The sequence below is a fragment of the Mizuhopecten yessoensis genome, unplaced genomic scaffold, assembly GCF_002113885.1.
Source record: "Mizuhopecten yessoensis strain PY_sf001 unplaced genomic scaffold, ASM211388v2 scaffold3235, whole genome shotgun sequence".
Classification (NCBI taxonomy): Eukaryota; Metazoa; Mollusca; class Bivalvia; order Pectinida; family Pectinidae; genus Mizuhopecten; species Mizuhopecten yessoensis.
In genome coordinates this window covers 1,261,710-1,279,514 of record NW_018404943.1, presented here as the reverse complement: position 1 = coordinate 1,279,514, position 17,805 = coordinate 1,261,710, and the positions used below count along the sequence as shown (strand labels likewise).

The window sequence follows — 17,805 nt, the reverse complement described above, 5'->3', positions numbered from 1 at the left end:
CCTACACGGATGCACGAATACTAATTAGCCCGACCACAACTTTAATACCGGTCTTCGTCTACCACCTATTTAAGCTTACCTTGTTTCTTTTCAGATTCATTTTTTTACCTTAAAATCATTCATACAATAGTACTATTGAAAACATGTCACGTTTTGCTATACAATAATAAAATAAAATTTAGACGCATAATTATATGACATATAATGAAAATAATTCTGTGTGAAATAAAGCGATCGTCTATTTATGCAAAATAACATGACAATCGATCCCAAATCCAAGGAATTCCTTTAACTGGAGGATGGCACTTTTTGAATCTTTATTATACATGATATTGTTGAGCTTGCACTAGAAACATGAAAGGCGGTCTAAACCTACTCTTAAACGTATGCAGAGGTACACGAAGATACTTAAATTAACAGTCAACCTGAGTACGATAAATGATACCGTGAATGAATGTGAAAAACATCACACAAAGATGTAAAGAATAAGATCACCTTAACTCCGTCACTTGAATTAAGTGTTTTTGTCAAACGTCAATCGCATGCAACATTTATACAGATATCTATCCAGAATGCCGAAATCAATAAGACACACATTTTTACGGATACTTGTTTGTTTGTTTGTTTGTGAGAATAATGTCATCAATTTTTGAGAAAACGACATAATTTTCTCACACAAACCCATGACGTAACAATCAATACCTGCTCCCAAGAGAAGATAACTCTGCGATACGCAAAGACGGAATACAGAGAGCTGAAATCAATAAGACACATTTACGATTACAAATAAATTACATTTTAGTGATTTTTACAATAATTTTATACCGACGGAGAGATGGCATCGTCTAAAAATGCCAATAAATGAAAAACTAATCTTACTTGCTTTCCTACAAGATGAACATTTATTTTTGAATCATAAAAAAATGCAATATATGTAATAATTTCATTTTTGTTCCATTAAATACTCCATTCATAGTCACAAGTGTGATAGAATAGTTCTTTGTTTTCATTTGAGCTTCGTACTTATGACAATAATGGCTTTTTGTCACTTACGTGAAAATTTACACAGGTATATGGTTTATCAACTTAATTGGAAACCATTTAATATCAATTCAACGGCAACCATTAAATATCAGTTTAACAGCGATCACTTATATTAGTTTAATGGCAACCATTACATATCAATGATAGGGCAACCACTTATATCAATTTAATGGCAACCATTAAATATCCATTAAATGGCAACCACTTACATAGACGATCTGTCATTCGTTTCCCTTCATATTTGATCTATGATACAAGTTTTGGATTTTTCATGTTTGCGAGCCTCCGGCAAGAATCATCAATCTAATATGAAGGGAAACAAATGACAGATTCTTTTTATCAAATAATACAAAATAAACTGTATAATTGTTATCTGAAACAAATATTTTGCACTTGGCCGCCTCTGAAACGATGAAAATTGCGTCCGCTTCACAATGACGTGACGTCACATTGATTATTCCTTTTTTATTGTGACGTCATTACTGGAGTGATTTATCACATAATGTACTGTGCTAGTCACTGAATATACCAATGTCATATTTGTTTGCGTATTAACCCATGTAATATGACCTATCGGCCCTGTGATTGGCTGTAAGTTTCAACTGTTTTCATTGTGACGTCACGCCTGGGACAATCACATGACGTCCCAGACTTCCGTAAGGAGTCAAACTGGCGGCTTTTTACATTTCGAGGTTGCATGAAAATTGTCCAGTTTCACGAATAAATGCCGCATATCTTGATTATGTGATAAAAAGGATCTTACACTCGTTTTCATTTCAAATGAAATTTATAAAACTCGTCACGAATTTTTCATTTTAGCTCGCCAGAGGCTCGATAAATTGAAAGATTCTTAGTCTCGTTTCATAAATCTCATATGAAATGGAAACTCATGTAAAAACCTACATTTGTGCGATGGTTTATGACACTGCATAACACAGTATTTATATGATAAATCAATTTAATGGCAACCATTAAATATCAACTTATAGACAACTATTAAGTAGCAATTAAAGGGCAACAATGGAATATCAAATTAATGGCAACCATTTAATATCAACTTTACGGCAACATTAGATATCAACTTGTAAAGACAACCATTAGATAACAACTTGTAAAGACAACCATTAGATAACAATATAACAGCTATCAGTCATATTGAATAAATGGACACCACTAATATCAACTTTACGGCAACTATGTGATGTCAATGGAACTGCAACCATTAAATATCGACTTAAGGTAAACCATTGAATATCGCCTTTACATCTTACATTAAATATCAACTAAATGGCAACCACTTACAATCCCCTACTTCATCACTTACACCCAGCAGAGTATTTTCATTTGGTGAGATTTTAAGGCATAAAACCTATTAAACGCGAACAACAAATGCTAACATATTTCATAGAATCGCTTGAAGAATGTACTTGTCTTTAAGTTCTCTATTATTTCTGTTTTCATTTTCATAGATATACGGATTCTAACAATTCTGCATATAAATGCTAATGATTGTAATAAGTGAAGATGTCTCGTCCAAGAATATATGAATGCGTTGTCACCAAGCCGCCATGTTCTTCATGAAATCGTCCACAGCAATCTCATTGGATTTAGCCTTCAGCTTTCCTCGTACCCGGTCGAACATTTCCTTTTCCTCCTTTGCTATAATGGCTTTCCGTTTTTCACAAACTTGCTGGATCTGTGTATACCAGAACAATAAATCGTTCGTTTAAATCTGACAGTGCATTAAAACGATATCTTAACCGTTATGCAATTTCAATAGCATATCATTTATAATGTATTTTCGTCAAAGGGAGACAACGTCTATCAACATCAAATAATGGTATTATAATATCTTAGTACAATTTTGAAACTCCAAAGTTTTTAAATCGATTTAACAAATTTTGTTCTTTGTAGTTTGTTCATATTGGATTAATAGAATCTTTCACCCCCTTGCAGGTGAGACAGGGTAATCTCAACCCGAGGGGTAAGATTCTTAAATTGTCAAACATGAGGCTTGCCGAGTGTTTGACAGCTTAAGAATCTTACCCCGAGGGTTGAGATCACCCTGTCTCACTCCCAAGGGGGTGAATGATTATTTTTCTCTTACCCTGTTTACCCTCTTATGTATTTTATATCGTCGTTACATCAATGCAAGACAATGTTGATGTGATGCGGCTGAATTGTCGACCTGGCGTCATTGTATTGTTGCCGTGACGTCATGGTATTGTTGCTATGGCGTCATACAATTGTTGAGAACGTGCAAAGTACATGTGTAGCTTGTCTCAACCCTAGGGTGAGATAAGAAAAGCTCACACCGGTAAAATGGTGGATATCCCTGTCCAGGGTAAGAGAAAAAATAATCCATATGTTAAGTTAGTATGCTGTTACTGCCTTTTGATTATCACAAAAATAAACCTATACAGTATTTGTTACCCATTTGTGGAAAGCGGCGACATTTGTGCTGGACTCTCGGATATCCTTGTAAGAATATTGCTCAAGGATATTGTCTACTGTAACCAGGATGCTCGGGTTTAGAGATCCTACTCGCAGATTGTCTATTCTGTTGAGTAAGCTGTCGGCTCCCTTTTTGTGCAGATGTGGTAATATCTTGTCCCACCCCTGTAATGGTAAATAGGATGTATAATTATATGTACAAAGTAGTTGATTAATGGTAAACAGTATATATATATACAAAGTAATTGATTAATGGTAAACAGTATACATAAATACAAAGTAATTGATTAATGGTACACAGTATATATATACAAAGTAATTGATCAATAGTAACTTGTAAATATAAATACAAAGTAATTGATTAATGGTAAAGAGTTTATATAAATACGAAATAATTGATTAATAGTAAATTGTAAATAAACATAGAAGTAATTGATTAATGGTCAATTGTAAATATAAATACGAAGTAATTGATTAATGGTAAAGAGTATATATATACAAAGTAACTGATTAATGGTAAATTGTAAATATAAATACAAAGTAATTGATTAATGGTCAATTGTAAATATAAATACGAAGTAATTGATTAATGGTAAAGAGTATACATAAATACAAAGTAATTGATTAATGGTAAATTGTAAATAAACCTGGAAATAATTGATTAATGGTCAATTGTAAATATAAATACGAAGTAATTGATTAATGGTAAAGAGTATATTTATACAAAGTAATTGGTCAATGGTAAATTGTAAATATAAATACAAAGTAATTGATTAATGGTAAACAGCATATATATACAAAGTTATTGATTAATGGTCAATTGTAAATATAAATACGAAGTAATAGATTAATGGTAAAGAGTATACATAAATACAAAGTAATTGATTAATGATAAATTGTAAATATAAATACGAAGTAATTGATTAATGGTAAAGAGTATATATAAATACAAAGTAATTGATTAATGGTAAATTGTATATAAGAATACAAAGTAATTGATTAATGGCAAAGAGTATATATAAATACAAAGTAATTGATTAATGGCAAATTGTATATATATACAAAGTAAATGATCAATGGTAAATAATATATATATATATATAATTGATTAATGGTAAATAAATTATGTAAATAATATATTTTAACGACCAATGTTGAGAACACAATACACTTATACACGTCGGATGTCAATAATTATTGGTTTGTGTAATAGTATTTAATGGTTAATGACCTATAGTGAAAGAGCATGTCAAATCCCTAATGGTTAATGCTCTTTGTTATTTGGTAATATACAAAGAGCACGTCAATCGATAATGTTAATGGACAATATACAAAGAGGTCATCCATAACTAAACCTCTTAAGGATATTTAGTTGAAATAAACCATTACCCCATCCTACTAATTTTTTAATATTCATATATTTTGTTTTTGTTTGTTAATTCATTTAATCATTCATTTCCCTTCTGTTTCAACATTAATTTAATAGACAAAAGCTTTTTCGTTCCTGAACCACCGACAAGTTCTAGAAGGGATGAAACATTTTAACATTGTGTTTTACGTTCATCTTTACCATACAAAGAGTGCAACAGTAGTGTTAAATGTTTAAAACTGCGTCTTACTCTGTTTGTTTTAATGATAATCATTAAAAAGTAAGTTGGTAGTCTTGATAGCATCTGGAATATCATGTTTATACGTTCCCAAAAAGTGGTCTCTGGACAGGTCCTTTGAATACCCCTGATGTTAGTGCAGCCCGAAAATGAATGTTTCCCCTTCCTCATGTAACCATTTGTTCTCTGTTTGGAATAATGCTTAACGTTCAGTTAATATTCTCTTCATTTAACTCCATATTATGATATTTTACTTAATAATCTGTACGAGAGAAATTATCAACGGCATTTTAGAAGTCCATCTATATATATATTCTATTGGTAGACCTTGAGGAAGCTGAAGAGTAGTTGCCTTGTACTAATCCATAGTAACTCATCATGAAAGGTATGTTTCACTATGTGTCTCTTCCATGTCGATTCCACTATGTATCCGGTATTTATATGGAATAATGTTTTCAATTTATTTCACTACTGTTCCATATTGACATAATGGTAAAGATACTATAAGCACTGTTATTGTCTTTCTAATGATAGGCGACCGAACTTTTTAGGGTTTGTTGTAAAGGTTCCCATCATCACTTTTAATTTGTCTCGGATTGAAGCGAAAATATCTCCAGAAAGTTATTTTTGGATTCTGTTTTTAGCTGTTAATTGATATGATCATCCCTGTTATTTGATAAGAACCATATTGTATTTCCTCGTGCGACATGAATTTCGACAATTTTTATATTTCGTTAATTTATTGTGCCTTGTTTGTTTGTCACTTCCGCGGTTCTCTGTTTTAAAAAGCGATATTATTTTGATTTGACATTTACTTAGGCGACTGATGTCTTCCTTTTGTTGATATTGTGCATTGGTTTTAATATTTTTTTATTTTGAGTGCAAATGGCGGCTGTTTTCATAACACTCAGGTAATCTCCTGTTTCCTTTGTTAGTGTTTTCGCATTATATCAGAAAAATAAGAGAGAGACACACACACTCGAGTACATGTTTCTATATCAAATGGTTAATAGATTATTAAAAGGTTAATTATTATTATTATTTGATTCTGAACTGCCCATCAACACAAAAGAGGTCCAATAAAAGGACGTTAATATTTAACGCTATTTCATGCTTTGCAGTTTGAATAAAAGTACGTAAATGTTAATTGAAACTAGATTTTAAAGACAATATTATGGGGAAGAAAGATTTCATGAAGATGTGCATTGGAGGAAAATGATATACAGAAATGTGTACCCATATCTATAACATCAAGCATTAGTTACAACCGAAAAGGAATAAAAACGGTTAATATAGAGAGATATTTTAAATGTATGGTGCATTATTTTTACCGTTATCTCCTCCGCGTCCTCCCCCAGAAGTATGACGACTACGCGCATCACGTCCACAACAATAGGCTTCGGTCGGATAAATGTTTTCATCTCTGCCAGAATGTCCCTGTCCAACTTCCGAATATGAAAATTAAATCCGGCAAGCTTGTTAAGGTTGGCAAGAGTATTCTCCGCCTCCGTTATCTCATTCCGGAGTTCCGGGGCGTAGTCCGACGCTTTGCCCTTGGCAAGCATGACTTTGATCGTCTCCGGGTGTCTCCGTTTGATAGCAACACGCAGTCCTATCAAACAGAAAGAAAAGATTATCTTCCTTTTAGATCAAAATAATGGTGATTGGATAAATAGTTAACGCAATCCATATAACAGGAATGATGATTGGATAAACAATTGTTCAACCCAGATAACAGTGATGGTGAACGGCTAAACAAACTTCCCCAATCCATGTAACAGTGGTGGTGATTGGCTAAAGAAGTGATCCCAAATCCATGTAACAGTGATGTTGATTGGCTAAAGAAATTACCTCACTACATGTAACGGTGACGGCGATTGACTGAAAAAATTACCCCAATCTAGATAACAGTGATTGTGATGATAAAAAATGCCAATATCATATGACAGTGATAGTGATATGACAAAACAAACAAGGCCCGAAACGTCTTTATTATCGATATAAATCCAATTAACATCAGTATGTTTCATTAAGAAAAAAGAACCCATGTGAATAAAACATAATATCATAATAGCATTAAATGCATGCAATGAGAATCGTTTATTGGATGTCTTAAATGATATTAGGCAATCTGAACACAGCTAATGCTAGCACTATGTTATTTGACACCGGGACTTAACATGTCCATAAAAGTTTTTGAAAATAACTTTTAAAATACCTATATTTTTATTTGCGAAATACTAATCCGTAAGCAATCCTGATTCCTATCACAGAGGAATACCTTTCTGAATCGTGAAGAACTCCAGTCTTTTCTTTGCAAGTTTTACTTCTCCCTCGTCCGGAATGAGATGCATCTCAAAGTCATCCAAAGCTGTCTGAATTTCTGTCTCATTGCCATACAGAATTGCCTTCTGAAGTCTTTCTCGTAGCATCCGCTTCGAGTATTTCTTTATTTGAAAAAAAAGCCAAACGTTTATATGTAGTGAGAGGATAACAGATTAGTGATTATCAGTCATTGATTTATATACAATAGCACGTTCTCTTATATATACTTATAGATTCAGTTAAAATGTCCAAACAAAACTTACAAAGCTCAATTAAACATTTAAAGAATGAAAGAACGAAAGTATACATATAAAAATATACATAATTCTATATACTTCATAGAAGAACGAGAGCACTCTTGCATGAGGACACTAAATTGTAAAGAAGCTGCCCCCAGGGCTCCCCAGCCTCAGCAGCCTTCTGATATATTTGATGGGGAAATAAAATTGATATTTGAAAAAATAATTAAATTTATCATTTGATATAAGCCACCTTTCGGTACAGTAACAATATAACCTTGCCAACTTTAGATGATATTCATTTCAGCTATGAAGGCCATGGTCGATGTGATGACGTAATCACTATTATAACGTCATAACCGTTACGTTTGACTACCCCAGAGATTGGCCGCTGCATCTAATTAACAAGTCTACACAACACATATAACCATAGAACTTAATGCTAAATTGTTATATAAACGCTATTTAATTTTCTATGAGATGATAATATTTTCAAGACGGTAAATAGCAATACTGAAACGCGTCCATTAATTTTACTGTTCAGCACTGACAAAAGAAATGTGACTGTATGGAAGCGGTTAAAGCTACAGTGGTATGGGAGAAGCATCAAGATACGATCGTTTACAATCGTATTCATAATGCATGAATAGACCCCCTTGTCACAAAACAAAATCATCAATTAGTATGAGTTTGCATATTCAAAACAACTTGTTAAGTGACGTACAGTGCCTGGCAAATGACCGTTATGACTGCTATTGTTTACATCTCAATGCTGAAGCATTATGATCCTATAATACAAACTACACTTCTTACATTAAGTTACCGATAATTTCTTAGATAAAAATGGACGGAGAATTTCAATTTTAATTAATATCCCAATACTCACATCATCTTTGATTTCGTTGAATGGACTCTTCACATCTTTTTTGCCATAGATGAGCAGATAGTTACAAATGTTCTTAAATCCCTGTTCGCCCTTTTTCTTAGCAAAGAGCTTTAGTGCAAACTGGCCTTTCCCTGGGAGGAGGATTCGAACATACATGGTATCTCCAACAATGATGTGCCTTGTCTTATCTTCCAGATCTTCTGATTTGAAATTTGGATTGCGCAGTTTAGTTTGAATTTTTATTGTGTGAAGGTCAATAGTGCCGAAGAGCTCGAATTGCATCGTCATTTCCTCACCGGTCTCCAGAAATACACGACCATCTGTGTGGCTCAGGGGCTTTATCCCATACACAGCCATATACGGGTTTGGTCCCCACCCCACTTCCGGTACTACAGGAAGTGCCGGCACAGTCTGGGATTCTCCTTCCTTCTCTATTTTGAATTTGCAGATAGACTCTAACTGTGTAACATCCGGTGAAACGTCATTAAAATTAATGAGATCGCCTAAAATTTCACATGTGTACACTCCTGTCACCGGAAGTTCAATTTCAAAAATGAATCTAGAGTACCCATAATGGAGGTACACATACCGTTCGAGGTGGGTGGGGAATTTCGTGGGGTCAATCTCTTTATCAGGGTAAGGAGCTTCCGTTGCTCCATGTGCCGGCGTCTCTGATTTCTTAAACGCATTATCTATCATTTTCTTAATTGTCTCTGGATTTCTGGGCGTGAACATGGCTTTGTGGGGGACATGCTTCGAGCTTACTAGTGAACTGCCAAACACAAGCTTACTCGGTTTTTCCTCCCGTGGAATCCCAGAGCTGTACCTGGGTAGCTTTTTCAACTTAAGGTTGACCTTTGAGCTGTTTATACTTCCAGGGCTTTGTTTATTCTTTTCTTTCTTTTCATCCTCATCAGGAAGTCCCTGTTTCATAAGGGCTTTTTTCAGTCCACCATTCATAAGCGGTGCTTTAATTTCTGGTTCCACATCCCCGTTGGTTTCGTGTAAATTACCATTCATCTTGGGTGACTCATCATCAGTTTCTTTTAGCGATTTTCCATCAGTGTCGCCATCACTATCATTAGTTTTTTTCTGTTCTTTAGCCAGTCCACCGAACCCGCCATCGCTCCTTATTAACGGTTTTTTGAAAATCTGGTTACCGAACATTTGCTGAAGCAAAAAAGCCGGGTCTGACAAATCCTCCTTCAGATCAACAGTCGATTGATAAGGACTGATTGGCAAAGAGTCGTTTGATATGGTGTCCTCCTTCTCCACGAACTCCTTCACTTTCTGTCCCGTGACCTTGTAATGCAGTAATATTTTGTCCATCATTTCGGAAGGAGCTGATATTTCTATGACAACAGTCTCGTTCCTAATTTTCAGTTCAGGCGTCTTTGGTTTCGCCACGATCAATCCCATAGCAAAGAAGTTTGGTTTACAAAACGGTGACCCGGAGAAATCTTTCCAGATAACTGGGTCCTCAGAAAGTTGCCAGCGAGTTTCAGACGGGAAGCAAAAGTGGATGAAGTTAGAAGGATCCGTAAGAAAGAAGAAGCTTCTATTCTGGGTTTTTTAAGAAAGAAAAAAACAATAAAAATAATGCAAGCGGAACATTTCAGGAAGTGCTTCATTAACAGGGAAGTAATCAGCATAAATATATGATCTATAAAAATTGTAAAAACAAAGTATTGGAATAAGAAGTTTGAAAGGATATTGACATTAATTTTGCAACAGAGATAAGTATGGGGTAGCAAAGTGCAGTTGTATTTTGTTTTTTCGATCAAGAATTCCAACATTTATATATATAAATAGGTAAGAAGTATATTTGTATTGTATTAATAAGCAAGAAAATTAGATAGAAAGTCTCAGAGCCTACGAAAGAGTGCAATGAAAAAAAGTTCCATTTTGTTTGGTATTTCTTTATTTTTACTCGGAGTTTCCTCTCCTTAAAAACAGTAGCAATTAAGTTAAATGCGAAAGAAAAGATTCACCATAATATCTCTCCATCCTCAAATAAATGAATAAAGAAAGAAAGAAAAAGAAACAAACATACAACTAAATAAAATGAAATATGGGTTAGCAAATTCCTGATTTCTGAATAATATAGCAGAAAGTTGCACTGCTGGTTATGTTATTTGCTAAATAAATTCAAAACGTTCTAATTCCTTTAAAAGGGTACATCTTTAAATATCGTCATATAAAAACAGTGGAAACAACATATCTTAACCGGAATATAACTTTTCAATGCCCGGATACAGTAGACAAAAAATAGAATTCTTTACCAAAACGTTTCCAAAGTGAGACAGTAGTCTGATGTAGTAAGACATGGAGTACAATGTAATACCTTTTGGGGGGCAGTGGACCCTAGCCCAGGATGTATAAATCTCCACTCTCCTTCCAAATAAACATAGTTCCAGTGATCCGCGGAGAACTTAGCCTCGCTCTGAAGACAACCGGGAACAAATCGGTCCATTTTTGTAAATCCTTCCGCAAGCATACATGGTAAATCAAGTTTTCTAAAATAAAATATGACGAATTTATTTGGCATATATCTTCCCGGCGAAATAACCGCGAATCTAATTTATATCCTTTTCGTAAAATATACTTTGCCTTTAACAATAGTTATTTTTCAGAAAGAGAAAATACATTTCCTTCTACTTCGATTCAAATCGGATGTTTTTCGCAACAATGATTATAATAATAAAATGAGAGGCAAATACGAAAAATATTCCGTTCAATATCTCAGCTAAAGTGTTACAAGGGAGGGACATACCTGCATACGATATTAAACAAAAGTTGCATATCCAATTTGCCGGAAATGACGTCGTTTAGGTCTCTATGGGGTGTGTCAACACTGGATGATCCACTTAATTGAGGGCTGGAGGGGTCAAAGTTGACCAACCACAGGTAAATGGACCACACAGACTCCACAGGACTCCCTGACCTGCCTGTCAGGTGTTCTATCAATCTGTTGTAGCTCAACAGCTCGTCTTTGCTTACCTGAAGAATTATGTCTGATGTTTATTTAACTCCAGCTCCTCAATATACACATGATGAAGTATACGATTTGGTTCACTTAATATCTGTATCCGAACATTATTTTTATTTTTTTGGAAAAAGAAAAGGTTTTGGGGTATTTAAGATTTCAGTACATAAGATTTATACGCGATAACACATGTACACCATATAAGCAAATCCAATTTGTATATGGTGCAGCACAATGTACGTGACTATATCACTACTCGAAGAGAGGTTTGCTGTTCTGCTCCTGGTGGAAACTTATAGAATGCAGCTTTGTTCTTGTTAATATTTTCATTTCAATCACCATCTCAATACTTCAATAAAGTGCACATTTGTTTAATATCAAAGCAAAGGAAAAGAAATCATCGATGCAAATACGATGCATCATATGCATACCCTTCCGGAATTCCTGGTCTTATTCTTCTTGTACATTGTTAAAGGGTTTCCACGTATGTAAATCTTTCTTTTGTTTATAGTTTGCCCTACTTTTATTTTTTAATATTGTTTTGTTGACGCTTTGGTATTCTGTTGTTGTTTTTATATAAGAGATGAGAAACTTTAACTATAGGTTAACAGCCAGCTCTATCTAACTATACCTACTGAAAGTACACGTTTGTAAACTGCCTGCATTTTGCGCGGAGCAAAAATGTCCCTCCTCCGGATCTTGGTAGGTTGTATGGGTGGCATCTTACTCATATCTTTCTTCACCTCTTTGTCAATTAGCCCGCTGCGCTTGAATCTATCCAGGGACTAGTAGATAATAGCAGAAAAATGTATTTTAAAAACGGGCACTGAAAGCTTGTCATTTTAAATGTTCTTAGTTTAAAATGCTGTATCATTTGCATTGATTGAGATTTATTCAATCATAAATAAAGAAAACTAAACCGATATGATGATATAGATTTGGGAAATCAACTCACTTCAGAAGATAATAGATGAAGACCGTTATTGGGTACTGCTCAACTCAAATGTTTCGCGATTATTTATTTTTTGCTAAACTAGAATTACATAAAATATGTTAATAAAAACTGAGTCATTATCATCTTGATAGAAGTAAATGAGGAATGTTAACTTATTTCGTTGTAGTGCGAAAGTTAAGTCCCATCGAAATTGTGTCAAAAACAAAAACCGTGATATTTTAACCTCGCTAAATTTAAACATCTTACATCTTCCTAACTGTTATAAAGGTCCCACAATATTATTTATTCTAAATTACTTTTTAAAAATTTGTGAAATTCTGAGCATCAGGTTAAGTCATCGTATATATGCAATATTCAGGAATACCTTCATGGTCAATCTGAGGACCCTGGCGTTCAACTGCGTCGGCTCCACCGCCGGTTCAGGCTCCGGTTCTTTTTTAGTTTGACCGCTACCCATTGTTCGAGGTGGTATAATACATCACCTCATCGTGTAGGCGGGGTCATTGGTTCGTCCATGTAAGGATTTCTACTCCAAAAATCTTCATCTAAAAAACAGTGGATGATCCGGGTCAATAATAAACAATAAAACAACAAATCGTCAAAATAGAAATACAAATAACAACTTAATTTATTTATATATGTCATTTAATGAGTTTTATGACAGCCTCATTCTGACTAATTGGTTCCTTTGTTTTAATTTAGGTTTCGTCTTCGTTTTGAATTTAGACAATACATCGAGGTCAAGAAACAACCCTCTTTATCAATTATCAAATTCATGTTTAAATACGAATATGCAGCAGTAAACAAAAAATCATATTTGAGGTAAATATAAAAGCGATACTAGACCTTGTATCGTATAGATATAAGTGTTTATCACACTAATGCTTTCTGATAATTCACAAAACTGCAATAGATGTAACTATCATTTGTGAAAGCAAATTAAAAAATTGAGCGCCCTAAACATAAGAAAGTTTATTTATAATTTGCCCTGAGCCTTAAATGCCATTTTATCCGGACATTCCTTATATCTGCCGTCACGCTATTCACGGGGTTGATTTCCATCAAGTAAAAGGTACAAATAATATGTACCAACAACTCCACGAGTGATTTATGATACATCTATGTTTCACGATCAATGTTAAAGTGCAAAAATGTCTCTTCGATCGACTTGGCTGTTCGCCCTGACTACAATCATTTGCTCTACAAAATAAAACATCAACATAACTCCAGAATGCCAAACAAAGATATAATAATACATATGCTTAATCAAAAGAGTCGCTCAATAGGCTTTTTGTGCATTTGTATAAATTCACGACAAACTCCTATCACAAATGCGGACCTATCAGGTCATTGATCAAAGTGTGGCCTATATATTTTGTATCTTGACCTTAGGAAACCGTGACCTTTTTACTGATGGTATCACACCTTTTTATTAGGGGGCTGTAATACTGGATATATAACCACCTAATAAAATCTTTCTGTTATTTTAAATGGGAAGTACCGTTATACAAAGGACAAACGATGATTGATACACTTGAATTACATAAACCAGTGGAAACCCGCTGGCCAGTACACGCATTAAGTAATTAAACAAATGAGGGTAAATCCTCCGTCTCAATCTACTGTCATGGTAATTAAAGTTGTATTTAAACATAAAAACTAGTGCTGATGATGAAAGACTTTTTTTCAGGTTATATCGTTTAACCTAAACATTCAACAGAAAAAGTGATGACGTCGAACATCGCATGCTTTTGATTGGTTGAAGTTAATCGGATGCTGAAATTTCAGCTCAATGTAGTATTTTGTGGAAAAAATATTTTGCTTTTAATCAAAAATAATATAATATTAATTAACCAGAAACTAGAAAGTGTAAGCTGTCTTTTTATATTAAATTATAAGGAAACGCCATGATTATTTTGAGGTTATATGTTATAGGTCGAAAAATGGTGATTTATGCCCTAAATGCACTATTTTTGCCATATACTGTGTCAATACGAAAATAAGCATGGCTATTCCTTTACAAACATATAAAAAAAAATATAAAGGAAACAGATCTTTAAAACGTAATACATAAATATTGATATTTGATATTACCGATTTCAAACTCCTTGAACGAAGATGACAGTAAACATAATGCACAAAGTCATCACAAGTGTATAAATTAATTGTGTAAACAGTTTCGTTACATGTCTCATCGTTATCCACAAACATCTCAATTTACAATGAATTTTGAATAAAATATCCTTCCAATGTACGAACCGTTCCTGAAAGACAGTTACCGCTGGAGTTTTATGAAAATAAGGATGTGGTAAATCGTAACCTTTAAAGGTGCAACACCTGTGTGTGTCTTATAAAGATCATTCAAGATATCAGTTAGAAGCTCTGATAGTGGATGTTTAATCCCCGGGGCCTTCACGTAATCTTGGTAGTCACAGCAATCTCATGAATCCTGGCATATATAAACACTTTACTCATTATTTACTTTAAAATTAAACTATATTTACTCTGATTTTGAAATTCATAACATTAAGGGGGTTCACGTACCAGCCATTATGTTTCAACAGTAGATTAGAACCAATTTGGATTTCCACCGTTTTGGTCCCAAGCATCGCCCATGAGTCTTTGAAGGATGCAACACCGTGTAGTGCATTTCATTACCAAATTTTGAGGATGGTAGTTCCTATGTGTGTCTTACGCTCAACTTAATATATACTATATGAAGGTAGTACGTAGTGGAGTACAATTGGTCAGTAGTATTTCCATTCAAAGATGTTAAACATACGTATTTTACTGAAATGTTTCTATCTAACAGCTAATGACATATTGTTAAATATGTCACAGGCGTTACTATTAGTTTTCTACTTCAACTGATATTTGGTGATACCCCTGAAATAAGAAATAAGAAACACCACAAATGTACCATACCCGAGTTGATGTTGAACTTCACGTCGATACGAAAGGAAAAAGAAAAGGAACCGCGGGAAAGCGAAATCAAAGAGAAATCAACAACACGAACTGAGAAGACAAAAAACAAAAGGAACGACAACAATAGAAAAACAACAGTAAGACCTCAGGGGACACCGAAACAAAAGGAAAGACAAAAACAGTAAATGCGGAGACTCCGAAACAAAAAGAAGGAACAACAACAGGAACTACGGAAACGCCTAAGCTAAAAGGAAAACAACAAGGGGAACTGCGGAGACACCAAAATAAAGGAAAAACAACTGGACATAAGAAAACATTGAAACAGAGGAAACAAAACAGCAGAAACGAAGGAAATGCCGAAACAAAAGAAAAGACAACAAAAAATACTGAGGAGACATCGCAACAGAGGAAAAGGCATCAACAAGAACTGTGGAAACTGATAAGATGCGAAAACAAAACAAAAGACAACAAAAGGAACAAAGTTGACATCGTCATAAAAGATAACACAACAACAGGAACTGATGGAAAACTCCAAAACAAAAGAGAAGACATCACGAACCACTACAACTACTACGTTTGGTTGAATTGGAGATCATATTTTATCATTACCTCCCCCTTATCAACTAATGACAACATGGTAGATTCGCAAAACAAGACAGTTTGAATAGTTACATTAAGTTCAAGAAATAACAAGAACATGCCTATTAATTCCTTTGTAAAATATCTAGCAACGAGTTAGCTGCTAATGTTATGACTGACGCTTTACAGGAGGATTTCTATTATTCACTTTTATCTTTTATCTTACTTACACACATATCTTCGATCCTTCAGTACCATATTCATCATCATCTATTAAATTTCACTGTTTCTACAGTGTTACTTAAAAGAGCGCCTCTGTAACGGATAATAATTAACTTTTTACCATCGGTAAGGAACAATAATATGGCAATTTGCCGGAATGTTCTCTAACTATTTTTTAAATCGGAAATGACGTCAATTTCGCGATGCTGGCGCTTGATACCAAGACAGAACGTTAAATCTAAATTATCTTTCAAATTCAGAAGACGGGGGGACGATAAAAAGTCTTGATGTCTCATTTCACTGTTTCCTGTAGCCAACTGAAAGAAGTTTTCTTTTAACATCAACATTTTTACTGTTTGAATAGAACAATTATATAATAAAACCATGGTATGATACCCCTTCATTCATTTGCCACATAGTTTACCGAAATCATATTTCGATGTTTATTTTCTTTTTTCTTAACCATTCCAATATTCGTCTCCCAATACATCGGCAAACTTCTTTATAGTGCCAAAATGTGGCTGGGCTAATCATAAAACATTACCAAAGATAAAATGTATTCTTAATTTAGACTTTCTATAAACAAATATGCTAGCGTTATAAATGTTTTTGTACTAACCTTTAGAAGTATGTGTTGAAATTTTACATAAAGAAACGCACGGAAAGACACCGATATTTTTTTTTAGTTTTGACAGCCGTTTGAATATATTCATCCATGGATAACGTGTAACTAAGTACATGTAGTTAGCTTGTTCCTATGTGACCACCCACCACTGTCTAATGGACAGTCCGGCTCTATGTCAATGACAGTGTTTTATACGTACCCTATCTAGTAACAGTTTACGCCATCCGTATCCGTATCCATATCCACGACGTAATTCCGTTGCGTTCGTGAAGAGAAGATTTTAGGACTGGGAATGTTGTCAGGCCGCCCTGCTTAATCGTCTGGAAACAATAGTACTATGCTCTGTCTGATATCAATCGTATCCGCTCTTTGGCCACTCATAATAGCCGACAATGGCTAGCTAGCCTGGGTTTAACGTACACCCTGTAACCCTTATAAGAATGTTTATCATTTAATCGCACACAACTGTTCTACATAATGTGTATTGCTCGACTTAAATGTTCCAAACATAAATCACACGTGTCTTAAGACCAGGTGTTTATAATGTTTAATAATTAATATTATTTCTTTATTGCTACCATAAAACATAAAATAATATGCTAATGGCTTTATCCCATATCTTCATATATGTCAGTAGAGAATGTGATATCAATATTTAAACTAAATACATATATGTAGATAAATAGGCGTAGAGGACTAGAAGGGAGCTTCCTTTCCTCTTTTTGTCTAGCGATTATTTAGCGTAACGATGTGGTTGGCTTTGCTGGATGATTTTCCGTCCTCGCGGTTGGCGGTAACCTTGCATCTGGAATGGGGTCTGGCACGTCTTACATGAAATACTGTGTAAGTATTAATGGTATACTGTGGCCAAGAGTGGTGAGTTTGTACATGTAACTATTTGTGGGAGTTTGTAGATACTTTACCCTTTTTGCTGTGTTATTAATATGTCTTGAAACAC

The 17,805-nt window shown here is 34.3% G+C and overlaps 1 protein-coding gene across 1 annotated transcript; it reads right to left on the bottom strand.

The window, feature by feature from the left end:
- Positions 1 to 1,601: 1,601 nt before the first annotated feature.
- LOC110447209 lies at positions 1,602 to 17,128 on the bottom strand. Its single transcript, XM_021492750.1, has 10 exons — positions 17,047 to 17,128; positions 12,861 to 13,041; positions 12,177 to 12,326; positions 11,329 to 11,555; positions 10,900 to 11,071; positions 8,556 to 10,118; positions 7,387 to 7,552; positions 6,437 to 6,717; positions 3,478 to 3,663; positions 1,602 to 2,740 (listed from the first exon to the last, which is right to left on the bottom strand). The coding sequence occupies exons 2-10, from the start codon at positions 12,951 to 12,953 to the stop codon at positions 2,600 to 2,602; spliced, it is 2,979 nt and encodes a 992-aa protein (XP_021348425.1). The 5' UTR covers positions 12,954 to 13,041; positions 17,047 to 17,128; the 3' UTR covers positions 1,602 to 2,599.
- Between the last annotated feature and the right edge of the window lie 677 nt (positions 17,129 to 17,805).